We start from the raw sequence: 27,624 nt of genomic DNA, 5'->3' as shown, positions 1-27,624 counted from the left end.
AGTCCATCCCTGCTGGGGCTCTCCCAGCTCTGCGTGTCCCAGTCCATCCCTGCTGGGGCTCCCCCAGCTCTGCGTGTCCCAGTCCATCCCTGCTGGGGCTCCCCCATCTCTGCGTGTCCCAGTCCATCCCTGCTGGGGCTCCCCCATCTCTGCGTGTCCCAGTCCATCCCTGCTGGGGCTCCCCCATCTCTGCGTGTCCCAGTCCATCCCTGCTGGGGCTCCCCCATCTCTGCGTGTCCCAGTCCATCCCTGCAGGGGCTCTCCCAGCTCTGTGTGTCCCAGTCCATCCCTGCTGGGGCTCTCCCAGCTCTGTGTGTCCCAGTCCATCCCTGCTGGGGCTCTCCCAGCTCTGTGTGTCCCAGTCCATCCCTGCTGGGGCTCTCCCAGCTCTGCGTGTCCCAGTCCATCCCTGCTGGGGCTCTCCCAGCTCTGCGTGTCCCAGTCCATCCCTGCTGGGGCTCCCCCAGCTCTGCGTGTCCCAGTCCATCCCTGCAGGGGCTCCCCCAGCTCTGTGTGTCCCAGTCCATCCCTGCAGGGGCTCTCCCAGCTCTGTGTGTCCCAGCCCATCCCTGCTGGGGCTCCCCCAGCTCTGTGTGTCCCAGCCCATCCCTGCAGGGGCTCTCCCAGCTCTGTGTGTCCCAGTCCATCCCTGCTGGGGCTCTCCCAGCTCTGTGTGTCCCAGTCCATCCCTGCTGGGGCTCTCCCAGCTCTGTGTGTCCCAGTCCATCCCTGCTGGGGCTCCCCCAGCTCTGTGTGTCCCAGCCCATCCCTGCTGGGGCTCCCCCAGCTCTGTGTGTCCCAGCCCATCCCTGCAGGGGCTCCCCCAGCTCTGTGTGTCCCAACCCATCCTATGGGGGCTCCCCCAGCTCTGTGTGTCCCAGCCCATCCCTGCAGGGGCTCCCCCAGCTCTGCGTGTCCCAGCCCATCCCTGCAGGGGCTCCCCCAGCTCTGTGTGTCCCAACCCATCCTATGGGGGCTCCCCCATGTGCACACGGTCCAGGCCCCATGGCAGGTCCTGCCCCAGCACTTGCACAACAGGGCCAGTCTCCAGCTCCCTGTGCCCTGCACCCAGGTGCTGCTGGCTCCAGCTGTGCCCTGACAGGAGGAAAGTTAAAAAAAATGCAATCCAGAACCTCTCCCTCAGATTTCTTTTCTTTGGAAGCCAGTTCAGCTGCAGCATTGTTGGACAGCCAAAGACATACACAGAAATGCTGCAGTAGTCACCTAGATTACTCTTAATTTTGCTCAAGGTGGATTTGATTGTTTAATTGGTCCCTGTCCTTTCTCATGCCCCTTCTGGGCAGCAAGATAAAATATTTCTTCTTCTTGGACTACTTCAACCAGAACATGTTTCCATTTGTTTTAATTTCTTCTGCCAGGTGCTATCTGTCTTACAGCTGCAGTGAGACAAAGTAACTTTAACCTTTTACTCTGTCTTGCCTGGTTTGTTGACCCCATCACTCCTGGAACCCCAGTAGTGCTGTTGCCTTTTCCTCTGTTCTGCCTTGAGCTGGAGATGGGCCTTGACAGGCTACTGGATGAGCTGTGCTGCAGATACTGTGTATCAGCACAGTGCTAATTAATAATTCTCTGATGGTGAGAACCAGAGGGAGCAATGGCAGAAGCCTTCCCTTAATGAAGGCTGTTTTCATGGCTAGAAAAGTTCAAGAGAACTATAACTTCTGTTTACAGGTGCATGTGCAGAACAAAAGCTGTTGAAAAAGGCAAAAAGAATGGTATTATCAATTTCAAGAGTTTTGAAAGGAAAAAGCTGACTTTGGAGAAAGATTTTTGACTTGGGTAGGGAGAGCAGGCCCTAGTCTCTTACTGGACTAGTTTAATATTTTTTCCTCAGTTTTAAGTTAAAAGACTGTATAATTACAAACCAAGAGCCCTTGCCTTGGAATAGGAATTGGTAGTATGAAAGTTGCAGCTCCAAGTTAAAAATTTCAGCAAATCTTTACAGTTAGGTCTGACCAAAAGTCTGAGTGTGTCTTTAAAACAAACTAGGTAAGTGTTAATAATACTTGTTAAAATTTAACTGCAGGATTTAAATAAAGGGCTTGTCTGAACAACTTCCAAGATTCCTTGGGTGGAGGGGGCTGGCTCCAGAAGAATATTTATTTTCATTGATCTTAGTCTGCTATTATCTAGTTTGTCTGTACAATCAGTTTAAACTGGAATATATGGTGATGGTATTCATCAGGTTAGGTGAGTTAGTTTAAAATATTTTTAAAATTTGCCTTATTTCTTGACTGCTTCTGGAACTGGTGTGCCCTCTTTCCAATGTATTCTGAGGTTGTGAGAATTGGGCGTGTCACTAAAAAAACCAGAAATATTGGAAGTTGCAAATTTTAAACAGTTATGGCAAAGGTCTCAGAATGGTAATCAAGGCTTGTTCTAGGAGCTAGTTCAGAGGAATTGTACATGACTCTGAGTCAGTGTGGACCTTGTAGAAACCTTCTGTACAAATGAGGATGGGTGTATGGCTGAGCTGCAGCTTTTTGTCTCAGTTATTTGCCAAACCAGTTGAATTTTTTTTTCTGTTCATGGGTCTTGCACCATAGTTACTAGAGTGATAAAATCCTGTGCTAAAATTAGTATTGGAAGGAGAGGTTCTTTGGAAAAAAGGGCTTTGCTGTTTCCTTCTGGAATTGCATTTCTCTTCTATAAGCCCATTGCATAACAAACATAACAACCTGGAGTTTTATTTTTATTATATATACGCATACATTAATTATATATTAATTTTTATTACATAAAACTATTTGTAAAACTATAGTTTTACAGATATGTATATAGGCTCTTGGGCAGACGTGTTACTTCATCTTGCTTTGCTTTCTGCATTCTTTGCTGATGGACTGGGTGGTAAAAAGTACAGATAGAGCTGGAAGATTATTTTCACTTACTTCCTTTAAACTTTTCTCGGGGGAGTGCTTTAGTTTAAAACAGTTTTTGAAGAAGTGCAGGCTAAAGATGGAAAAAAAAGGTTTGCAATAGGTGCCTGTTCCTGTATTTTTTGAGTACTTTGCACTATGGAAGACAGTTACTACCACAGTACCAATAAACTAACAAAGGAATGGAATAAAATATGTTCTTTTTCCTGTCTTTTGTCTTCTAACCTTCTATCGCCTCACTTAACTGCATGAAGACAGAAGAGTGAAGTACAGTTCACACTGTACTGCAGACGCACATCCCAGGGAAGTGGTGAGGGCAGATGCAGCCAAGTTCACCATCAGAGCACACTGACACCCTACAGGCATGAACAGAGGGCTCAGTGACTGTAGGAAAGTGACATGAATAGCTTTGGTGCCTTTATTCTGTTTCATATTAAACCACTCAGTTTTAACCACCTATTTATTTAGGTGTGTTCAATGCAAGTTAGAGGTTTTCCAGTGTACTCACAAAATACTGTGAGAACATTTAATGTCTCCACTCCTCCGCTGGACTGGCGGTTTCCTAAATATGTAGAGCTGAGGACCAGTGGGCATGTTACTGCTTTTCATTTATTATCACTTTATTTCTGTTTTAAATTTCAGATTTTTGTTTATTTTCAAGGGATTTATTTTGAAAGCGGGTGTGTTTATGTATTTGTCATGTTTCTTTCTGAAGATGTCTAAGCAAGCCACTTTGAACAGGGCATGAGCTTCCATTTGCTGTTGGTAACCATGACTCATCTGTGTTATTTTTAACACTGTAACCATGAATTTATTTTTTCGTAAGTGATTCTGATTGTTTTTCCTACAGTTCAGGTTGGATTTTTTTGGCTACCATAAATCAGTTTGTAATCCTAGGTTATATATCTGTAACACAGCAAGCTATCTAGAAGTGAATATTTTAACAATCACTATTGTGTTGTAACTGGAGCTGTTAATGTAGGGTGACATTCTTGCCCCTTATTAGTCAGTGGGCTTTGTGCAGCTGTTCTGGATGGCATTTAGGGAGACAAGATCCATCACACCTACAGTTCCTGTAGAGTCCTTGAAAATGAGGAATGTCTCTGCCGTAGGCTGTATGATTTTTAAAAAAAGAAAAGTGTCCTTGAAAATCATGGACATAATTACGCTTGTAAACACATCCAGAGTCCTGCTGATTTGGTTCAGCCAGTCCAGTGAAGATGTAAAGGAAAGAATTAAATACAGACTTGGGTTCTTTTTTGTTTGTTTTAACTTCCTAAGGAACATTGTCCCAGCCAATCTTAAAAAAATTTTTCCCTCATATGAAATTGTATTTTCTTAGAAGCCAGAACTTGTGCTGTGACTACCATTCTAAGTAATGCTTTGCAAAATCCTGGTTTCCTTAATAACCTTCTTCTCCCTCCATAACAATTTCATGCATGTGTCCCTCAGAGATATTGGAGGCAATCCTCAGCACTGTGTGAGGATTGTCCAAGGAAATACTGATCTGCCTGTGAGACTGGACTCTGATACAGCTTTAACCTTTGTAATGTTAATAAATTTTGTATTTTTTGCTTTTTTTTTGGTGGTGAGCCATTAGCCTATAAAATGTTTGCCTCTGCAAAGACGGTGGTACCAGGCCTGCCTGTTAGACAGCTTTTTGCATTCTTTACCTTTTGATTGCTGATATTCAGTAATCTTTACTCCTCTAGTCATAAAAATACAGTGTTTAAAATACACCTTCTAGCACAAGTGTCCTGCACTTTTGCTTGAAAGATCTTGTCCTGCTGACTGGTTTCTAAGTCATGGACTGCTGCTGCAGCATCCACCCCGGTTACTCCTTGTTTCAGGCTTATGGTCTGCACAACTCTGGATCTAGTATTTTTTTTTTTTTTCATGAGACTCACAGAAACTGATATTCCTCATAGTATTTTATAGATAATAAATATGTAGTCCCATTGTGTTATGGGGACAGTTTCAGAAGTTCTGTGTTGGGACTTTGCTGTCTGTGGTTCATGGAGCATCGTTGCCTGAAGATAAGTTTTGTTCATACCTTCTTCATTGTTATTAGTAGAAAATATTGCCTATTTTCAGGGGGATCATTTAATCAGGTCTGCTGTTTGTTTGTAGCTGTACCTTACACAAAAGAACACAATTTTCATGAGGTTGAATTTGCTGCAGCAAGTGTAAAACAATCCTGGTGTGTAGAACAAGCTGGTTGTTGACAAAATCCTATGGAACTGTAAATAAATTTCTCTTCACCCCAAGTTGTAGGTGCACCACTACTACCCTACTGTAAAATCAAGTATTTCATATCTTATCAGCATCTTGTGACTAGGCAGACTTTTATCTTATTTCATTACAGTAATTTCAGACAGTAATTAATTTGATCCTTTTATTTCAGGCAGTAACTATTTCAGGCTTACAAGCCAAACTTTGGACTCTTAGCTTTTGGAGAAAAAAGCTCCTCCTTTTAAAGGACTGGGACATTTATAGAGACTCTTAAGTGGCATCTGACCTCACTTCTACTTAAGGTAGTGTGGGTAATGCAGCAGTTCAGATAGGGAGCTTACTGCTCAGTGGTTAACCTATGGGACCAGGTGCTATAACCTGACCTCCTTTACACCCTTTCATATTCCCTCTGGCTGGACTGGCCATGGCCTTGCCTGCAAGCTGCAAAACAACTATTTTGGCCTGACAAACTCTGTTTGGGGTGTTTTTTATATGTGTCATTGCATAAGTAAGACAAGACTTTGATTTGTCCTTAATACTGTGGTGAACATACAAGAGAAGAGAGATAAACCAGGCCTGTTTTACCCAGTCCTTGGGCTGTTAGCCTTCATGGAAGTTTGCTCTTGGTTTCAGGAGCGTGGTTCTGGATCTACCACAGTGGGCAACTTTGTCCATCCATCTGTTGTAGGGATGTTTTTCCTTCTTATTTGAATAAGAGCAGCGTAAGTGAGAAGGCAAAATCTCCCCTGTGACTGAACACGGTTCAGTTTCCTTTTGCATGATGGCTGCTGTGGGCTCTTCTGGGAGCCTCTTTTGTCCTCCATGGTCATTGCTGTCACCTGGTCTCCTTTCCTCAGTTTTGTGACACAACTTTGTGTGTCAGGAGCACTCCTTGACCTGGTGCTTGGCTGGCGCCTGTCGGGGGGAGCTAACCAAAGCTCATGGGGTTCATGATCGTTCTTTCTTAGCATATGATTTCTGCTTTTAGGCTGTCAAATCCCTGTGCATAAAAGCACTGTTAATTCTATATTGCAATAATAATAAAAAGCTATTAGAACAACATCCATTTATAGCCCAGTAATATTTTCAAAGACTAAAAATATATCCTAACTTGGATGGAGAGTGAAGTTTTGTTCTGGCAACCCCAGTGGTGGTAATCAATCCCTCTGCCTGAGACAGGCAGGTGGCATGTCACTCAACTTGCCTCCCTTACTGTCATCCTTCTTCTGTTGGCTTCTGTTCCCTGTCTTGGCGTACATTAGACTTCTTAAGGTTATATTTCATGATGTGTCAGGTTTGGTTATAATTTTTAGATCTTGTGATTCTTTCATCTTTAAATGAAAGAAAATAAGAACAATTGCACTGTGTTCCTGCTCCTTAACTTTTTCTGTAAATAAGTAAATATTGCAAATATTATATTTAAATAGCAGATGTGTAAAATCCATAATTTAGCTGTGATTTTACCTGTGACTATTTTGTTTATTTCCAGAGAATATTTTGGCATGTTCAGAGCTTTGTATTAACTTTGCTTTTTAAAGTCCTTCTTCACCTTGTTTGACTTCAGTGACTAAGCTGAAACAACTAACTGCACTCTCCTGCCTTCCTTGCTTTTGTTGCTCTCTTTGGTTGTTCCAGTGGCTTCTCCTTGAATCGAGTCCTCCTTGTTCTTATTTTCCTTTCTCCTTTGACATTGTGATGGCTCCTTGGTGGTCCTACCTCCCATTCAGAATTTCTGGACAGTCTGATTCATCCTAGTGACAGCTGTAGTGAAGATGATTCAGAACTCCCTGTGTATTGATCCACAAACTTCTGCATGTTCAATCATCTTTCCCTTTTTTTTTTTTTTTTTCTTCTTCTTTGTGTGTGTGTGACTGTTGAGAGCGCTTACCAGCCTCTAAAGCTGAAACATGTGACTCTTCTCTTGAGCTCTTATTCTGAGGCACAGAGTGGTTCTGGAAGCTTGCCTTTCTTTCTGTGCATGCAGCATAAACTTCCCTCCAGAGAGGTCTGAGTCCTGTACTGACTGCCACATTATAGTCTCCAGGTGCTAAGCTTAACCAGTCATTTCAACACTCATTTTTACTGAAATCATTATCTTTGTATATTGCTGCCCTGGAATCCTCTTCTTCCACTACTTAATGTAATAGCTTCTTGTCTTTATCTCCAGTACCACTCACAGCTCTCTCTGCTGTATCATTTCTCATTCCTTAAATTTTTGTGTTCTTCAGACAGTACCATTTTCAAAACTCCCTTTGCCTGTAGTTCTTGGGTTTGTTCTTTATCAGCTGCTGTTTATGCATGGCAATGAATTCTCAGAACTGAGCTTTTCATCTCCTTTGAAACCTTAAAATCTCCATCTGTGGTGACACTTCTCTTACCTACTAGACAGCATGGAGCTGTTATTCACAGGAAGTTATCAGAGGTCCATGGGGGAGTTTAGGTGCCCCAAACTCCAGGGGATCAGAAGAGCAAAGGTGTCCCAGCTCCTTGAGTGCTGCCTTGGCGCCTTGCACTGCACAGTAAAATCCCTGGCTGTGGTGGTGCAGTTAGATGAGAAGGTGCATTTAGGTGGTTAGAGTAAATTTAATGAAGAAACAGGGACCTGTACTCATATAATCCTGAAGCCCCACTGACCCCTTGTTCAATAACCTTTGGTACTATCTCAGGACTGATAAATTTTGCATCATCATAATGGATGATTCAAATGGTACTGTATCTTCTTAATCTATCCAGCCATGAGTATGGGAAGGAAATGGTTAATTGAATAAAATATGCCATGTTAATTGGGTGCTTATGTGTGGAAATTCACTTTCAGAGTGTTAATTATTTCAGGATCATTTGTATCTAATTAATTAGCACTATTATTCCTTTTTCTATCCTGCGTTCACAGCTCTTACATTAACTTAATTGTACCAGCATAGCCACACAGAGAAATTGTAGTTTGCCTCTTTTACTCATGTAGGTGGGTTGTTTGTTTCATTAAAAACAGAAAATTTGTGATTATATTGAACTTTCACAGCTCTCTGTTAAGTTAAAGGCAGAAATACATTTTCATACATACTGTGAATATGTATAGTAAGTCTGAATTAAATGGGGAGATGCAGAAATTGGATAAATGCTCAGCAAATTTGCATGCTCTCTGAAATCTAGAATAAGAATTTAAGGTCGAAAAGATAATTTGATGATCAGGGCCACCTGCCTGCCCAGGTAGACTTCCCTCCTTAGCATGCTGTTTCCAGTTGCTTTCCATTGCTTTTCCAGATGGTTGTACAGCTGTATATGCTGTGTTGCAACTCTGTATTCAGTACAGCAACACTGTATGTGAAAAGCAGTCACATGTCAGTCTTTAATAATTTTCCCATTTTTCTACTAAAGACCACTTTGCACATCTCAGCATGACAGTTCAGTCAACTGGCTTCTCTTTACATGAATGAAAAAAATGCTTTGCTGATAAGTCTTTATGAAGTGGATTAAGACTGTAGGTATTCCCAGTGAAACAATATGCTCAAACCAGTTCAACTCAATGGAAGTATTTACTTTAGGTTTGTGTGGTAAACAAGAAAAACAGTCAATGAAATTTTCAAATTATTATATACTTGTGGTAAAAATAAAATGTGTTCTTTGGGTCAAATCTTTAGATTAAATTGGCTAGGATACATTTTATTTTAATATATTACTCTTTTTTTTAATGAGTTGACAATACATTCCTGGAAATCTGATAGTGGTTTCAAACCATGTGTGTGTTCTTTGTCTTCCTACAACACAGAAAACATCCTAGTAGTTATTTTTACATTTCTTTGTTGTGGAAGAGAATCTTTCATTGTTCGTGAAACTGAAGGGAGAACAAAGGGTGAGTGTGCTGGTGGAGATGAATGAGGAGCAGTATCATATACATCCGTGGGGTAAACATCAGCTGGTGAGATTTTTTTTTTTTTTTTAATGCTCAATGGTTTTGATTCTTGTTCCTATTATTTTGACATCCCATGCAAACCAAATTACTCTCCTTTAACATAAGTATATAAAAGAGTTTGAAGATCAGAGGAGGAAGAAAGACCTACTGATTTAGCCAAACCTAGTAGAACAGATCTCAGCTCGTATCCCCTCTTTTCAAGCTCTCGAGTCTGTTAGTGAGTATATTCATGTACTTTTTATGCTACATTAAAGTTTCATAGTCTTAGGTGAGTCTGAAGAAATGGCCTGTGGACCATGCTGTTCAGAGGCTGTGTGTGTCACATGGAAACATTGCTGCTCTCCCTACAGTTCTGCTCTGCAGCAGTCTGGAGTTGGTACAGCCATGCAAGCACAGGGCTTGAAAGGCTGGCTGAACAGTTTTCGAAGGGAATGCTACTCTGGGTCTTCTTTTCTTCTCTCAGGACCTTTGCATGGGTTTCTTGGAACATATGCCACTGCTTTTTCTCCAAGGGAGAGTATAAAAAGCAAAGCAGAAGGACTTGATCAAAGGACAGAAATACCCTAAATCAGCGTAGATCTCTACTGGCGTCTGGGGATTTGGGGAAATGCCTGCAGTCTTCTTAGTGCAGTGATGCTTACTGCTGTGACCCAAGTTTGTACTGGATTGATGAAATAGGCTTTAGTCTCATAAGCCTTTGTTGTTTGGTTAGGCATGTCTTTCCAGTGTCAGATTTCTGTTAAAATTTGGATCACCATTTCAAAATATATAAGCTGTCATGTGGTGGTGTAGAAACGCATTTTTAATTTGTGTTAGAACTTCATTGATCACTTATGAAAAAAACCCCAACCAACCAAAAAACAACCACCAAATGTTATGATCTGATAAGTGAGGGCTGCCTGTGCCCAAATTAAGGTGAAAATGAGACTACATGCCGAAGTTAATAATACTGATTTTATTTAACAGTAAATGTGAGGTAGAGAGTTAGAAATAGAAAAGGGGGGGATGGGGAGAGAGAGAGATAATGACAGCAAGACGGATTAAGCAGAAGATAGTTACCACCCATGGATCCAGTGCCATCTGTTGGTCCTTCTTTACCCTGGGCTTCCTGCTGGTGGGGGTCCCAAGGTCATTCAAAACTTTCCATTGTTTATACATTTTAGTAAACAAAGGAGTTAATGCTTATTGGCTACACATTTCTCTTATTCCATTGGCTAATGTTAACTAGTCTCTTGCTTAGTCTTTCTGTTCTTTTGAGTTGGTGGATTGTGAGCCAGTGGTTGTGATTTTCCCACTGCAGGGATTACCTTTTATCCAGTCTGAGCTGACCAGCACTGTTGCTGAGTTGGCTTTCCTTGTGGCCCATAAATTCTGCCATTATCAGTGATACATTCTTCTGTCCCAGCTTTGTTTACCTCTCCCTAGGCCTGAGATAACACTTGGACAATAATACCACCTTTCTTACTGCAAGTTCCTGTCACAATGGCTTAACTTACAGTCCAAGTTTCAGGTATCCAGTGGTGGTTGGTGGTCGCAGCGGCCGTCTGTCCTATCACTTGGGATGATCTTGCTTGGTGATAGGTGTATGAGCAGTTGCTTCTTCACACGGTTTGCCACAGTAGGAATTTTTGTCTGGGTGCATTACCCGGGTGCTAGCCATATCTCCTTCCACCAGGTGTGGAGCTGTCACTCCGTTCTGTGCTTATCTCATGGCAAAATCCTTGTGTGGCATAACAGCGTCTGAGGCAGGCAATTGTAATCCATACATCAAGCGCACAAACTTATTTTTTTTTAAATTAGTTTAAATTCTGGTTGGAGAGGTAATTTAACATGGGGTGATGCAGCCATAAGTCAAGGGGTGCTACGACAGACTTTGCAGTACAAGGTAATGTCTGCTGAGTTTTTTGTTGGACTACTTACAGGCTTGTATGTGTCTTGGTAGGTGGATGTGACATTTTCACATGGGCCTTCTCTCTTATTTAAAAGGAAAATGTCAAATAATACTGAAAATTGAATCGAATTGGAAACTGATTATTTTTGTGATATTTTTCCAGTACTGCTAGTTTCCATCTGTGCAGTTCTACTTCATTGGGCTCTTTGTAATAGTTAAACATGTGTCCTGCTATAGGGCTGGAGGGAGAGGTCTGCATAAAAGGAAATACTGTAGAAGGTCACTGAGCTTTGAGAGTTTTGTTCACAGGATATTGTGCTAATGCAGTACTTACCCAGGAGTGACACTCTGGGCACAAAAGAACTAGACATGGAGCTCTGCAGTGCTCCAGAGGACAAGAATGTTTTCTTATGTGACTTCAGTTAATCTGAATTGGTTAGTGATGTTTTTTAAAGGCCTAAATAAGAAAGTTGAATGCTCTATTGAATTCTTTTTTTCCTTCTTAGGTGGAACAGGCTTATAGGTAACCACTATTGATTCATTATTTCCTGGTGTATCTCCCGTGGCCTGCTTGTATCTCTTGTTGATTTCTTGTTTAATTCTTCAGCTATCAACTTTGAGGAGCTGGGACCCTTGTTTCATTTATGGTTCTAAATCTTTTGGAATGCTCATTGCTGGGACTGGGAGACATTAGAGGAAATGCTTTTTGAACTTAATTTCATGTCTCTCTTCTGATTAGTTTTGAAGTAGCTACTTAACCATTCCGAAGGGCTGACTGAGATTGTACGAATTTTGAAGTCATCCCTTGGGTTTCCTCTTGGTTTTGATGTATATGCACACACTGATATATAACAATGTTTCTTCCATACAGTTGTGGAAATCTGTGGGGTATGCCCAGCCGCTGCCCTGGAGGGACGACTGCTGAGATAAGGAGATTGAGCAATCTCCCAGCAGGACTCCCTGGAAAGGCAACCACTCCTTTGGGTCATGGTGAGGAAAGGTAGACCCGCAATCCTTTGGGAGATACTATGTAGATCATTTTGTAATCCATTGGTCTGTCCCAGACCCTCTGTAATCCATTGGTCCCCTTGCTGATCCCCTGTATCCCTATAAAAGCAAGATCAATGGGCCCCTGTGGCTCAGAGAGAGAGCTCATCCGTGGCTCTTCCCTTTGCCAGAGGGGACCCACAATAAAGCTCCCTTCGTGCGGAACCAGCCACACGGGCCTTCTCGTCTCTCTCTCTGGTCTGGCTTGGCCTAGAGGCTGCCCTGCAGAGCTGAGCTGGAATCACGAGCTGATATCACTAAAGAGCTGACAGCTTCTGCAAGGGCCCCTCTGCCAGCAGCTGAGAGGAAGACACCGGACCCCGGGAAGGCGATTCCTTTCGGGACCATCTCCCTGGACCGGTCATCTCTTCCTGGATCACAGCCTCGGACCCCATCACCAGCTGCAACAGAAATCCTTAAGTTACATTCCTGCAAATCATACCAGAAGTATAGCTCTTCTTTCCAGTATTTTAAGTTTTACATATTATCTTCTGCATGGGGTGGTAAAGCCAGGCAGGTCTGCAGTTTTAATGCAGTGTTTCAGGTGTAGGACAGCTGAATTCTTCATCATCTTCAAGCATAGACTCAAAGTAGTGGCAGAAAATGGTTCAAGTGAAATTTGAGTGCAGTTTCCTATTGAGCCAGATGGGTGTGCAATTAGCAAATTGTTGAATGTTTTCAGGACCGAAAGTGTTTATTTGCTGCCTGTTGTGGTTTCATGTTCATCTGCATTTGTAGGGTTGAGGTGTGGTGTGTTACAGAATATCACAAGCTTAAATGGTGAGCCAGTCATTCTTACAGTTTAGGGTTTTTTTGTGTGATTTTGTCTGCACATGGTCTTGATTTTGATTTTGGAGGTGGTCGTAGCTCTGTCAGAATGAATGCAAGTTAGATGATGGCTCATTCATCTGCACTTAGGATCAAACTCTGACCTCCAAAAATATCAAAAATACTTATTTTGTTTTTAGCAAACTTTAGAACACTATTCTGTGTTGTGCCTTCAGACTTCTTGTTTCAGCAAATACCTCTTGATGTCAGTTATGTCAGTCTGGGTTATGAATGTTGATGTTGATCAAACCCATCTGACATTCATGCTATCTTGCATGATCTGATGTACTTGGGAAGCAAATACTTTGGAAACCAGGAAGGGTTTAGAGGGTTTAGCTACAGCAGTTGTTCATAAGCTGAAAAATATGTCTGTGGCCTGGTATGTGAATTCCTGGTCCCAGGTACAACTGGTTTACTACAGTTACTCAAAGTAGGTTGTTAAAGGATGTCCAGAGTCTGTCAGCAGGAGTGTGAGGTCTTCCATGTGTCCAGTAGGCAAGTGTACCCAAGCCATGTGGGCAGCTTGAGCTCCCTGGACTCCAGAGAACCCTTCTCCTCCTGGTTGACTATTGGAGTTCTTTCTGCTAGATCTGTATCTTACACAGACTCGGGGAACTGTGCTTATTTGTTGATTTATAGAATTGTGTCTTTTCTGTAAGAAAAAAACCATGAAGGGGTGTGTGTGCAGCTGGAGGGGATGTTGCAGCTAATGGTATGATTTTATTGTTGAGTCTGTATATGAGAACTCGATAAGACCATCTAATCATTTACCAGATTGTTGTGGGCATTAGAGTCTAAATGTTGGATTTGATTTTACAGCAAGGTAGCAACATATCTTTCAGACAGAGCACAGTATTTTGCAAAGCTTTGTACAAGAGCAAATAGAACAGTTTACATGTGACTAAGGACTTTTTTGATTTCATAAGTCTTTTGATTTCGTTCCAAGTATACTACTAACATATCAAAGCAATTAATTTCAGATTTTAATAGATGGACATATTAGTCAAACAGATTATCCTGATACCTAATTGTGAAGAATTGCAGCATTTCAAGGATGAGTGTTGTTCCAGATCACAACATTTAAACTTCTGTAATATTTTAAGTCTTCTCTCCACGAATTAATCTGCACTTTTGTTTAGTTCCTTCACTTGCAAGGCTGGGAAGCTGCTGAAATGGGTCACTGTTGGGTGAACAAACATGCAGCAAGTAAAGCACAGATGAAAAGACAGTATCTTTGGATTCTGTTTGCAGCTGTTACATTCAAGACAACTTCATTGGGAAGTCCACTTAAGTGATGACTGAATGTAATACAAAAAAAAATGCTGAAGTTTCCCAGTTCATATTCAGTCCTTGTAATTTTTATTATGTGTTTTCCTCCAACTTTTGTAAGACTTCCCAGTCTTTGATGCATTTGTCTGTCGTCAAATTTAGTTCACATTCAGCCTACAAATTACACTGCTCATTTCTTTAAAGAACGTTTTTTCTGAAAACATCTGCATTTTTATAGTTGAATGCATAGTCACAGAAATGATGTGGCAAGTAAAATTTCCAATACTATTTTGTAAAAGAGAAATAAAAATATTCTGTTTGAGAAATATGTCAGATTCTAAACATTTTTTATTTAATGAAAGCTGAACCTTAATGACATAGAAGCTAGCGGGGGCTTTACTTAGTGGAATTCAGCTGTTAACCTCACAATGAGGTCTGAGTTTGGTCTTATTGGACTGAAATTCCAGGAAAACCATATAATTTCTAGCTCATTCTTAGCTCTTAGTGTGTATAGTTCACAGTTTAATAAAAATAGAGCATGAAGGGGAATCAGAATTTAGAATAAATGGGCAAAACTTTTTATTCCAATTCATCTTTGTAATCGGACCAGCTGTATATGTGACCTTTCATCCCAATGTGTAAGAGATTTGATTGGTTTTCAGAGGAACTGAAACTGGAGAGAGACTTAAATTCTTCACAGGCTAACTGAAGCAACCAGACAAATTAGGAGAAGACCTAAACTGAAGTTTGTATTTCATTGCTATTTAAGTTAACAATGCAAAGCTTAGGCTAGGTGTAAATTTGAAATTCTTCCATAACTATGTGCATATCTGATGTGACATGACATGTAAAGGGAAGCTTCATAGAAGCTGATGATTTGCCTGTCAGGAGAATGCAGAAAAGGAGCCACTGTTTTGAAAGAACCTTGCCAAATCAGTGTGGACCTCATCAGAGGGCAGCGGTTGAGTGGGATACATTTTCTGGAAAAACACAGGATAGGTGATGCCAGTCGTCAAATTTCTGTTTGTGAGGGTAGCAGTTGACTGTGAGAAACATTGGGGAAGGCCAGTTTCACCTCACCAGTGTCCCCCTCTGACGACAGCTGGTAGTGAATGCCTTGGTAACAATACGAGAATGATCCAGTGGGACTTCTCCCATCCTTGGGTGGTCTGTGGTTAAAGACACTGCTAGCAGTGATGGAAACACCAGCACATAATGCAAGCTTTTCTTCAAGGGTTTAAACATAAATAAAAAATGTTTTGGATGTGAGCACTTTCCCTTAGGTTATTCTGGTTGCTGATGGAAACTTCACTTGCATAACCTAACTTTCCCCTTGGCACTGCATCAGTTGCAGATTTCAGGTATGTGGGAGTAACATAGTGAGAAAGTAGCTCCTTGTGCCTCATATTTTTCTCTGAGAAGCTGCATGTGTATATACTCAGTGGCAGCATCTTTCATGCCTCTTTGTGTATGTGTGGACCACATAAGTGGTAGTTGAAGCTTCCCACCCCTAGGCCAGATGAGTAGGAGTTGAAGCTTGTCACGAAGGAGGAAGTGATGGAATTAGCAGAAAGTGGGAAAGAGAAATGAAATAATTTCACCTGAATGAAGAAGACTTTAAAGGTAGGGTTTAGGTTTTCATTATTTTTAAGTGAGCCTCAATTAAACAATACATTTCAAGAGTTTGTTGCCTTACTTATGAATGCCTAGCAGCATTCATTTTTGCTTGCATTTCTTAAATAGTAGGCTATATCCTACGTGTAAGGATCCTCTGTGTACTGCTTGTCTGCCCTGCTGCTTCCTGGGATTTTTTTTTTTGGGTCCTTCACCAGGATGAAACCCCATCATTATGTCTTACTTGAAATCTCTTATCCAGATTTCACTATCTAGACTCATTAAATATATGTATAATTATATATACAAATAGTTTTAATTCTTCCTTCTCACATGTGGGCCATGCCTCTCCGTTGCTCCATGCCCATACTTTTTTCTTCTAGATTTAAACTGTGTACATTACCAGTCTGCCTCTGTTTATCCACTTATTTTGTATTTGTCTGACAAGGTGTCTATTCAGTCTTTCTAAAACCAAAAAAGTAATGTGATGTTGACTACAAGATGAGTTCTTACAAACTGCTAACATTATTCCCTAAGCTGTCCTGATACATGAATACCAACAGGGACATAAATGAAATACTGTGAGTTCTGATTTCATAAATCCAAGAGGAAGCTGATCAAATTAAAAAAAAATTACAGAGGGGGTAAAATATAAAATGTTGCTTTCAAGCTTGACAGATATCTCCTACTCATCAGCTGATTTAAAAATAGCACCATTATACATTAAAATGCATGAAGTATTCTTTTGAAATATAAAACATAAAGCACTATCTGTAGCAAAATATTCTCTGTTAGAGGAAACAAATGCCTGAGAAGAATCCAGATTCTCACATGAGCTTATTGTGAGAAAACAGACATATTTACCTGTTGGGGTCCCTCCCCTGCCTGTAGCCCTGGGAGAGGGGCCCTGAGGGCACAGACACGGGGCTTCCCTGCCCCTGCTCAGCCTCGTTCCCATTGGTTGGTTTGTGTTCCCTGCGCGGGCAGAAGGACCCTTGGTCCCGTGACTGGGACAGTTCCTCAGCAGAGCCCCGGCCGTGCGGCTGGAGAAATAAACATCTCTCTGAAACAGCTATCAAGAATCTGTCTGTCCATATATATTTCCTTTCCACGGGACTCCTGGTTTGATATATGCGTGTTGCAGGATCCCCACTGCAACAAATGGTGGAGAATTGAGAGCAGAACGATCCCCGATCCCTAAGCGACTGATTTGTGTGAGTAAACCCTGGAAACTTTGGATTCCTCTTCTTGGTTTTGCTTTGCTATTCCATATCTAAACTATGGAGGAACCGTGGGAAGACTCTTGGCTCTCAGAGCCGCATATGGACATTTATCTTAAACTTAAAAAGATTCTTGAACAACGATTTGTAAATTTTAGCTTGATTCAAGCTCAAAAAGAACTGAAACACTTCCTGGCATGGTTGTTTAAGAACTTTTTCTATGTTTCTTGGGATTTAATTCTTACCAAGGGCTTTTGGAAAACCGTTTGGACACAGTTAATATTGGAGTCAAAATATATGCTGATGGAAGAATATTTTCGTGAATATTATTTAGTTACTGAGACTGTTGAGCAATGTCAGCTGTGTCCTGGCGAAGGGAAGCGTGGCGCAGGGACCGTGCGGCCCAGGCCACGTGCACCGAGCGCTCTGAGAGCAGCAGCGAGGCAGTTCCCGCGCGCGGGCGGAGCCACGCGAGCCGCAGTGTCGGTGGCGGAGCGAGGCGCGGCGGGACCCGGCGGTGCCCGCCCGGTCCTGTGCAGTGCGTGGTGGAGCGAGCCCCGTGAACGCCCGGCCGAGAGGGGCGGCACGCGGGCGGCGGCTGGCGGCGATGGCGGTGGAACGGAGCCGCGCCCGGCCGAGACGCGCGCTGGAGCCGGGCGCGGGGGGGGTCGTCGCCCGGGGGCCCGGCCGAGACGTGGGTGCAGCGCCCGGCAGCGGCAGCGAAGCTGCGACCAGAGGAGGCGACGCACGGAGAACTGAGCGGCGTGGCCCGGCCCGGCCCGCGCAGCCCCGAACGCGACCCCGGGAAGAGCGCGCAGGCACCAGCAGCCCCGAGAATTCCAACACGGGAGCGACCGAAAGAGAGAGCAAAGACGCAGCGAGACAGAAAACAGCAGCCACTCGGAAAAAGGAAAAGATCATAGCAACTAAGACCTTAGGGATAGTAAAATGGTATAATGTTAAGCAAAATTATGGTTTTATAACAAGGTGTGACAACCAGCAAGACATATTCGTGCATAGAACTGCTATTAAAAAGAATAACCCTGAAAAATGCATCCCAAGCTTGGGAGATGGAGAGGTGGTGGAATTTAATATTGTACTAGGGAGAAAAGGGTTACAAGCGTCGCAGGTCACTGGGCCTGATGGTGTTCCTGTAAAAGGCAGTATATATGCAAAAAATCGTAGTCATGTTAGACAGTATCTCCATTGTAAGCCCCCCCTACAGTCTCCCTTTCCTAATCCCACCTTTCCCTTTTACCCTATGTCCTATTACCCCCAGTGTATTCCCAATCCGTTTTTTCACCCATGGTTTCCCTCACAAAACCATGCTTTTGCCAATTGTTTCCCCAAAAATCCCTTTCCAATGCCGAGTGGGGGATGAAAAGGGGGAGGGAAGAAGTTAAACCCTCTCCTGCCTCAGTTTCCCCACAAAGCATGCTCAGAGAATTCTGTCTCCCTTCTGTCAGCCCTAAGATGTTCCAGAGAATCTGTTTGGACATTTAAAGACTCAGGAGGGTGGCTTGTTTTGTTTTGAAACTGTTCTTGTTATGTTTATCCAGTTGTTTTCATTCTCCTTTTATTAAAATAAAACGGGTGAGGTGTTGGGGTCCCTCCCCTGCCTGTAGCCCTGGGAGAGGGGCCCTGAGGGCACAGACACGGGGCTTCCCTGCCCCTGCTCAGCCTCGTTCCCATTGGTTGGTTTGTGTTCCCTGCGCGGGCAGAAGGACCCTTGGTCCCGTGACTGGGACAGTTCCTCAGCAGAGCCCCGGCCATGCGGCTGGAGAAATAAACATCTCTCTGAAACAGCTAGCAAGAATCTGTCTGTCCGTATATATTTCCTTTCCACGGGACTCCTGGTTTGATATATGCGTGTTGCAGGATCCCCACTGCAACATTTACCCAGGGCTCTAGAAGGTGAAGATAACAAGAACTTAGACATCCTTTAGCCAACAACCTAATTTTCATGACAAATACTAAATGTCCATTGCAATTCTAGTTCTCTGTTGCTTTAAGTGCTTAAGTATTTCACAGAGCTTTGGGTTTGGTCCTGGAACTATCACCCTTAGACTCATTTATCTTGACTACTGTACTGGGGTTGATTATATAAAACCACCTAGCCCCTAAGTTTATTTTTTGAGAATTTTTTAGCATTTTTACAGGACCTTACCATAGCTTGATATTTTTACAGTAGGAAGGATATATATTTTTTTTATTATGGGAAGAGCATTACTGAAGTATGTAAGATTTTACATGCCGTGTGTCTTAATGGAAGTTTGACACAACAGCACACAGTTCATAGCACTGGTCAGTTCTTGTACACTTTCATAATGGAATTTTACTTTATTTGCTCCTAAATTGTTCTAGGTAAGGTTATAATTAAGAATACTCACTAAATATATGAAAGATAATTACCTGTCAGTAAGGTTATTTAGCCCTTCCCTATGGAAAAACCTGCAGTTTAACTTTTCAAACTAGCCTTGTTTGAACTGAGATTTTACCTTTCTGAAGACTCTTTCAGATGGTGATGGGTTTGTTGAATGTCCCCCAGTTCCTAATTAATGAGCAAGAATGAATATTTGATATAGACATGGGAGGCCTGTGAGAAGTTAAGCTCAAGTTTGGATGAGCAGGAACCTCCAAGATAAGGCGTTTTAGCACAGACTGGAGAACTGGATTTGTTCCTGATTTCTTACATATTCTGTGATTCTGGGTAATGCCCTAAAACAAATGTTTTCCCAAGAGACCATACATTAATTACGCTCTATTTTCTGAGTGTGATGTTGGAGATTCCAGGGTCTAGCTTACAGAAGGAATGTTAGTAATGCCAGAGGAAAACCTATCACAAAATGAATTTTGTGTTCAGAGCTTGAAAAATGATGAATGAATTGGTGCTCCATATTCAACAAGAACATGAAATACATAATTGAATAACTGTTCCATAAATGAATCACATTTCTTCTATGTTATAGACATTAGTTTCCTAAAAAAGTGCTAAACAATACAATATGTATTATAAATAGCAACAACATGTGTAGGAAAACTAGTGCATTTGTATATGAGTATAAATATAAGTGAGTTATATGAGTATTACATGAGTTTTCTTATATAAATATAGGAAAATCACCTATCAGGGCTTTTGTAAATACCTGGGCAAATGTAGAAAAACCTGTTGACTATCTGGACATTCATATGTGCAAACAAATATCAGCAGAGAAGCAAACATAACTTAGCAAGGCCAAAAGCTGCCTAAGAAAAGGAGATACCCTTTTCTAGGTTTGTCACTGGGTGTAGAAACTCCAGACTTTGATATTGTCACCATTAGAATGAAGAAAGCAGCATAGAAATTGGCAGCTCATTTGGAGAATAAGGAGTTTGTATTCCTGCACTCATTTTGCATTTCCTTATGTCAGTGTGGAGATGAGTGCATTGTTCTGCTCATTCAAACTGGTGGTGTCTCGTGTGGTTGCTCAGAGAAGATTTCAGGTTTGTCTTCAGGTAGAGAGGAGCACTCAGTGGCTTCTGCGTGTGAGTCCCAACAACCCCAGGCAGAGCTACAGGCTGGGGGCAGCGTGTCTGAAAAGCTGCCTGATGGAAAAGGACCTGGGGGTGCTGATCCACCATGGCTGAACATGAGCCAGTGTGTGCCCAGGTGGCCAGGAAGGCAAGTGGCATCTTGGCTTATATCAGCAATAGTGTGGCCAGCAGGACCAGGGCTGTGATTGTCCCTTTGTACTCAGCACTCAAGTGTGGTGTCGAGTTCTGGGCCCCTCACTACAAGAAATGTTGGGGTCCCTCCCCTGCCATGTAGCCCTGGGAGAGGGGCCCTGAGGGCCCTGAGGGCACAGACACGGGGTTTCCCTGCCCCTGCTCAGCCTCGTTCCCGTTGGTTGGTTTGTGTTCCCTGCGCGGGCAGAAGGACCCTTGGTCCCGTGACTGGAACAGTTCCTCGGCAGAGCTCCGGCCATGCGGCTGGAGAAATAAACATCTCTGAAACAGCTATCAAGAATCTGTCTGTCCATAGATATTTCCTTTCCACGGGACTCCTGGTTTGATATATGCGTGTTGCAGTATCCCCACTGCAACATAATGGTGGAGAATTGAGAGCAGAACGATCCCCGATCCCTAAGCGACTGATTTGTGTGAGTAAACCCTGGAAACTTTGGGTTCCTCTTCTTGGTTTTGCTTTGCTATTCCATATCTGAACTATGGAGGAACCGTGGGAAGACTCTTGGCTCTCAGAGCCGCATATGGACATTTATCTTAAACTTAAAAAGATTCTTGAACAACGATTTGTAAATTTTAGCTTGATTCAAGCTCAAAAAGAACTGAAACACTTCCTGGCATGGTTGTTTAAGAACTTTTTCTATGTTTCTTGGGATTTAATTCTTACCAAGGGCTTTTGGAAAACCGTTTGGACACAGTTAATACTGGAGTAAAAATATATGCTGATGGAAGAATATTTTCGTGAATATTATTTAGTTACTGAGACTGTTGAGCAATGTCAGCTGTGTCCTGGCGAAGGGAAGCGTGGCGCAGGGACCGTGCGGCCCAGGCCACGTGCACCGAGCGCTCTGCGAGCAGCAGCGAGGCAGTTCCCGCGCGCGGGCGGAGCCACGCGAGCCGCAGTGTCGGTGGTGGAGCGAGGCGCGGCGGGACCCGGCGGTGCCCGCACGGCTGCGCGCAGCGCGTGGTGGAGCGAACCCCGGGAACGCCCGACTGAGAGGGGCGGCGCACGGGCGGCGGCTGGCGGCGGTGGAGCAGAGCCGTGCCCAGCCGAGACGCGCGCTGGAGCGGAGCGCGGGGGGGTCATTGCTCGGGGGCCCGGCCGAGACGTGGGTGCAGCGCCCGGCAGCGGCAGCGAAACTGCGACCAGAGGAGGCGACGCACGGAGAACTGAGCGGCGCGGCCCGGCCCGGCCCGCGCGGCCCCGAACGCGACCCCGGGAAGAGCGCGCAGGCACCAGCAGCCCCGAGAATTCCAACACGGGAGCGACCGAAGGAGAGAGCAAAGACGCAGCGAGACAGAAAACAGCAGCCACTCGGAAAAAGGAAAAGATCATAGTAACTAAGATCTTAGGGATAGTAAAATGGTATAATGTTAAGCAAAATTATGGTTTTATAACAAGGTGTGACAACCAGCAAGACATATTCGTGCATAGAACTGCTATTAAAAAGAATAACCCTGAAAAATGCATCCCAAGCTTGGGAGATGGAGAGGTGGTGGAATTTAATATTGTACTAGGGAGAAAAGGGTTACAAGCGTCGCAGGTCACTGGGCCTGATGGTGTTCCTGTAAAAGGCAGTATATATGCAAAAAATCGTAGTCATGTTAGACAGTATCTCCATTGTAAGCCCCCCCTACAGTCTCCCTTTCCTAATCCCACCTTTCCCTTTTACCCTATGTCCTATTACCCCCAGTGTATTCCCAATCCGTTTTTTCATCCATGGTTTCCCTCACAAAACCATGCTTTTGCCAATTGTTTCCCCAAAAATCCCTTTCCAATGCCGAGTGGGGGATGAAAAGGGGGAGGGAAGAAGTTAAACCCTCTCCTGCCTCAGTTTCCCCACAAAGCATGCTCAGAGAGTTCTGTCTCCCTTCTGTCAGCCCTAAGATGTTCCACAGAATCTGATTGGACATTTAAAGACTCAGGAGGGTGGCTTGTTTTGTTTTGAAACTGTTCTTGTTATGTTTATCCAGTTGTTTTCATTCTCCTTTTATTAAAATAAAACGGGTGAGGTGTTGGGGTCCCTCCCCTGCCGTGTAGCCCTGGGAGAGGGGCCCTGAGGGCACAGACACGGGGCTTCCCTGCCCCTGCTCAGCCTCGTTCCCATGGGTTGGTTTGTGTTCCCTGCGCGGGCAGAAGGACCCTTGGTCCCGTGACTGGAACAGTTCCTCGGCAGAGCCCCGGCCATGCGGCTGGAGAAATAAACATCTCTCTGAAACAGCTATCAAGAATCTGTCTGTCCATAGATATTTCCTTTCCACGGGACTCCTGGTTTGGTATATGCGTGTTGCAGGATCCCCACTGCAACAAAGAAAGCCATTGAGGGGCTGGAGTGAGTCCAGAGAAGGGCAATGGAGGTGGGGAAGGATCTGGAGCACAAATCCTGTAAGGAGCAGCTGAGGGAACTGGGGTTGTGTAGCCCGGAGAAAAGGAAGCTCAGAGGGGATCTTATTGCTCTCTACAACTGCCTGAAAGGAGGTTGTAGCAAGGTAGAGTTGGTCCCTTCTCCCAAGCAACAAGTGACAGGACAAGAGGAAATGGCCTCAAGTTGTACCAGGGGAGGTTCAGGTTGGACATTTGGTGGAATTTCTTCACAGATAGGTTGTCAAACATTGGACCAGGCTGCCCAGGAAAGTAAATGAATCATTATCCCTGGAGGTATTTAAAAGACATGTACATGTGGCACTTAGGGGTGTGGTTTAGTGGTGGACTTGGCAGTTGTTTGTTAACTGTTGACACTCCATGATGTTAAAGGTCTTCTCCAACCTAAACAGGTCTGTAATTCTCCCCAGGTGAGCACGGAAAAGGCATCAATGCCATGTGTTGCCTTTGGTGTAATCCTCTAAGTGAAATTGACTTCCAGAGAAACTGTCCTGAATTCCAGACACTTTGAGCCATGTAATTTTTTTTAGGGGTTTGTGGAAGGGAGCATTGGTGTTAGAAGGATCTGGGTCCTGAATTTGTACTTAGAATTGAGGAATGACAAAAATGCACAGAAGGAGACCTTAGTTGCAGCAACTGTTTTTAAGTCCAAATATTCTAACCTGAAACATCTTTAGATGGCTTTGTGTTAAAGTGTAGGTTCATAAAGTAGTCTATTAAGACTTGGGGACATTTTACTGAGGTACTTTCCAGGCACATAAAGCATAAGAGACTTTGAGTTTGTCTGATATGTCAGAATAATGTCCGCAGGTAAAAGCGGACAAGCTCAAGTTGATTAATTAGCCACAGAGCGTTTCTTGTGATGATCTACAGATGAGATTATCTAGGAATATGGGCTTTCTTGCTGCAACTCCTGCTTCACCTGCATTCTTAAATTACCTTGGTTTAATAAGAATTCTGGCTGCTGGGTTCAGGGTGACTCTTCTTTCCATGCTGCTCACTCCTGGTAGTGGAAAAAACCAGACTTCCTGGTTTGGAAAGCTCCACATTTGTACTCAAATGGGTATTAGTGCACCTAACATTCAAAAAACCCCCTCAAACACAGATCCCAATTTATTTCTCATTGTGAGGTAAGGCCAAAGGGCTCGCAGTTTTGCTTGCTCGGACAGCACATGGGCTGTTTGTTCCTGTTTTTTTTTAAAAAGGGGTGTTGCTACTCTCTGTCAGCCAGGAGAAGCCCTGGTCACTCCTTGGCTCTCCTTTCCCTTTAAAAAAAAGGAGCTCTGAAGTTTTGAAGGGCAGAATGAGACAGTGTGCTGAAGATGAAAAGGAGGAGAGTGCAGAGCTGGTGGGAATCATGTGCTGCATGGGTCAGTAACACAGCCCGGAGCTGGGCTGGCACGGCTGCCTGTGGGACAGGGCAGAGCTCTCTGGGGGGAAGCTTCTCTCAAGGGGCTTTCTATGGGTTTCCTTCCTTAGCTGGTGTTTATGTGGTCATTTGCCTGTTTTCTGCTTCATCTGGGGTGTTTCATTTAGTGTGTTCTGCTCTGAGCTCGAGCACGCTGAACACTGTGGCACTGTGTTTTTTCTCCTAGTGTGCATTTGCTTTTCTGGGAGCATTTGGTTTCTTTGATTTAAAATCACAGTTGTGGTGTTTTGGTGACTTTTTTCCCCCCTTTAATCCTGGTGTTTTTCACAATATGTCAGGTGTCAGCTTTCCTCTTATGCATTTGGGTCTGCAGTTATAGAATTTTTCTCTGAGTGCTTGTGTAGTGTGATATATATATATATATATATATATATATATATATATATATATATGTTTATAAAGGAACACAGATAGTAAGCGTCAATTCTTCTATGTATGTTGCATTTTAGTTGAATATAGAGTTGAAATGAATAGTGACTTTGTATTCTAACAAGAGACAAGACAGTGAATTTTTCAACTTTTTTGTTTTTTAACTGTCATCAAAGTAACATTTCCTAAAATGTAAACTTCTGTGTACTTGGTCAAAACTAGATGAGGTTACCATAGGAAAAAAGACACATTGTACACATTCTAAAATTCTGCAGTTGAGAAACTTTGTGTTCTTTTTAAAACAGCTGCCCATAATTGAACAGTTAAAAGTGAAAGTGGAATTCTTTTATTTCTGAGATTTTTCTGTTCTCTACATTTACTAAATCAGAACTTTCACCTTATTAGGATAAATAACTTATGTCAGAAGTGGTGTCTTGCTAGATGAAGGCTACGGAGAAATTTATATGTTGCAAAAGATTTTCTTATTCTGACAGTTTTTTTATTTTTCCCAATAGTACAGCTTTGTTCTTTAGTTTCTCTTTCTCCTCTTTATTTGGGTCTTCAAGTAAAATAAGAGACTGTAGAGCTGTGAAGTGGGAAAAAAAGCATGTGCCAGAAGCTTAGAATATCTTGAGTAGTGTGGAAAAAGCATTTAGGAGACAGCAACTATACAGAGCTGAACATACAAGTACACTGCACATACTGCCACAGCGAGCTGTGGCTATGAAAGTTTATAGGTGTGTTAGAAAGGACTGCAAAAAATAACAGAAAAAATGTATATATGACTATTAAATGCAAAGATATGAATGAGCATGTAGAAAGTCTGAGTCACATAAGAGGACTATGCAAAGGCTTCACAGGCTTTCACTTGTTTTGTTTTTGCTTTTGTTTCCCAATACTTATTTCTCACTACTGTTAAGAACTGCATATGGTGCTCAGTTTGGCCTGGGATGGACTCTTGTATAATGTCATGCTGTTTTGAAAGACCCAAGTATCACACCAGAGACTTCAAAGTCCTTGAAAGACCTTTTGTGAATTTATTTTAATTGATTAATTGTTGTATTTGACCAACCAGACAACAGTATTTTTTAATGTAAAATACAGGATCTGGTTCAGTCTTTTAGTGATGGCAGTAGGTATATAGGGATCTTGTTTTGCTACCTGAGATCATTGCTCATTCTCAGCCACACTGCAAATAGCCTGAGTCAATGAAACAGCTGCAGTTGTGTTGTACAGGCTGAAGGGCTCTTGCTATTTTAGGCTTGCACAGGTGGTCCCAGTCCTAGAGCACTGTGACTCCCGCTCTGGGAGCTCCAGGCTGGTGACCGGGCTCTGTAGCAGTTGTACTGGCTGTGGCCCTGCACAGGTAGCTGGAGATAATTCTTGTGCTGGAGTGCTGGTTAGGTTTTCTGCAGTGTGGCTCGGTAGAATACATGCTCCCTGCCCATAAGTGGGATGCTTTCTTACCCTGAGTCTATTGCTTTTATTATTTCTTCACAGTGTTTTGTGGGCAGTCATTGATGCGAACTGCCACGCCAGGGAGCAAACTGCTGGCAGTGGCTGGGTCCCATATCTGGGTTAGTGGACATCTCTGTTTATTTCATAGAGGGTTAAAAGAGAGTCCTTTCCCTGACTGAAGCTGTAACTAGTCCTGTGTGTTTGAACAAGGGTGCTATTCCAGATGAAAAGCATAATGAATGAAAAAGTTAGCTTTCATATTGTAACAGATTTGCTACTGCTAATACATTAGTAATAATTTGATTATATAGACTATGAATAGCATTTATAGCTCTTAAAACTTTGCCATGACCTTTGCAGTACATTTTGAGTGCCAGTTGACTTCTCCTAGGCAGTTAGATTTTTATTAGTAGGCTACTGTCATACGTGAGGGGCTGTTGCCCTGAAGGAACTTACCTGGAGCTTCAAGAAACTGTTTCATATCATGTTGTGATGTACTGAAAAGAACAAAATTCTGTGCTATTATTTTGATTAAATATTTTAGAGCTTTTGCAGGCTATACCATTAAAAAATTTATTAGAAAATTAATTTTATAAAGGTATTAATAAAAAAATCTCCTGCATCATTTGTAGAGCTGTTAAAACATTTCTCTTTCCTTTTTACCTCTAGATGAGCGTGACAAAGTACAAAAGAAGACATTCACAAAATGGATAAATCAGCATCTCATGAAGGTCAGTTGTTATTTCTGTCATGTCTGGATGACTGGTAGCTACAGCAGTGATTGTGTCTTTTACTACATGTTTCATTTCAGGATGCAGCTGTGTTACATATAAAGAAGATCTTAAATTGTGAAGTTTATGCATGTGCTTTGTCTTTGAGGAGTCATGGGGGAGTTGAAATGCTGCCCAAGGTGATCTAATTGAGTACTTGAATTTGAAATTGAGTCAAGGTTTAAGAGACTTGATTTCTTTCTATAGGGCTTGGCTCATTTCTGGAATTAGTGTGTCATGGCTGTAGCACCACAGCTAAGGCAAATGAAAAAGAAAAATATTTGAAGTACCATGCTGAGGACAGGGGAATGACTTTGAGAGAGAGATCTCTAGATCATCCTGTGGCATCAGTATGCTGCTCATGGATAAGAAATAGAGGCTTCCTAAGGGTAAAAGTCACTTTTCAATGGCTTTCTTTAGAATAGCAGTGAACTTTGCTTCAGGGACAAAGCATGTTATTTTAACGACATGTACAGATTTCAGTCGACAGAGAACTAAAAGCTGAGAGTTCACCTTCACTGCATGGCCCTTCAGTTCTAAATTTAATCTGCTGTTTCAGTGCCAGCTGTCTAGCGTAGACATTT

The 27,624-nt window shown here is 42.9% G+C and overlaps 1 protein-coding gene across 16 annotated transcripts in view; it reads left to right on the top strand.

Annotated features, from left to right (window-relative positions):
- Positions 1–27,624, top strand: part of DST (dystonin) — a 299,250-nt gene that overhangs the window by 66,577 nt on the left and 205,049 nt on the right. For all 16 annotated transcript variants that reach the window (XM_048296861.1, XM_048296860.1, XM_048296883.1 and 13 more), the window contains one exon: positions 26,940–27,001. In XM_048296861.1, coding sequence (XP_048152818.1) covers positions 26,940–27,001 — 62 coding nt within the window. The remainder of the gene's footprint in view (positions 1–26,939; positions 27,002–27,624) is intronic.

The sequence above is a fragment of the Corvus hawaiiensis genome, chromosome 3 (assembly GCF_020740725.1).
Source record: "Corvus hawaiiensis isolate bCorHaw1 chromosome 3, bCorHaw1.pri.cur, whole genome shotgun sequence".
Taxonomy (NCBI): domain Eukaryota; kingdom Metazoa; phylum Chordata; class Aves; order Passeriformes; family Corvidae; genus Corvus; species Corvus hawaiiensis.
This window is presented reverse-complemented; position numbering and strand designations above follow the sequence as displayed.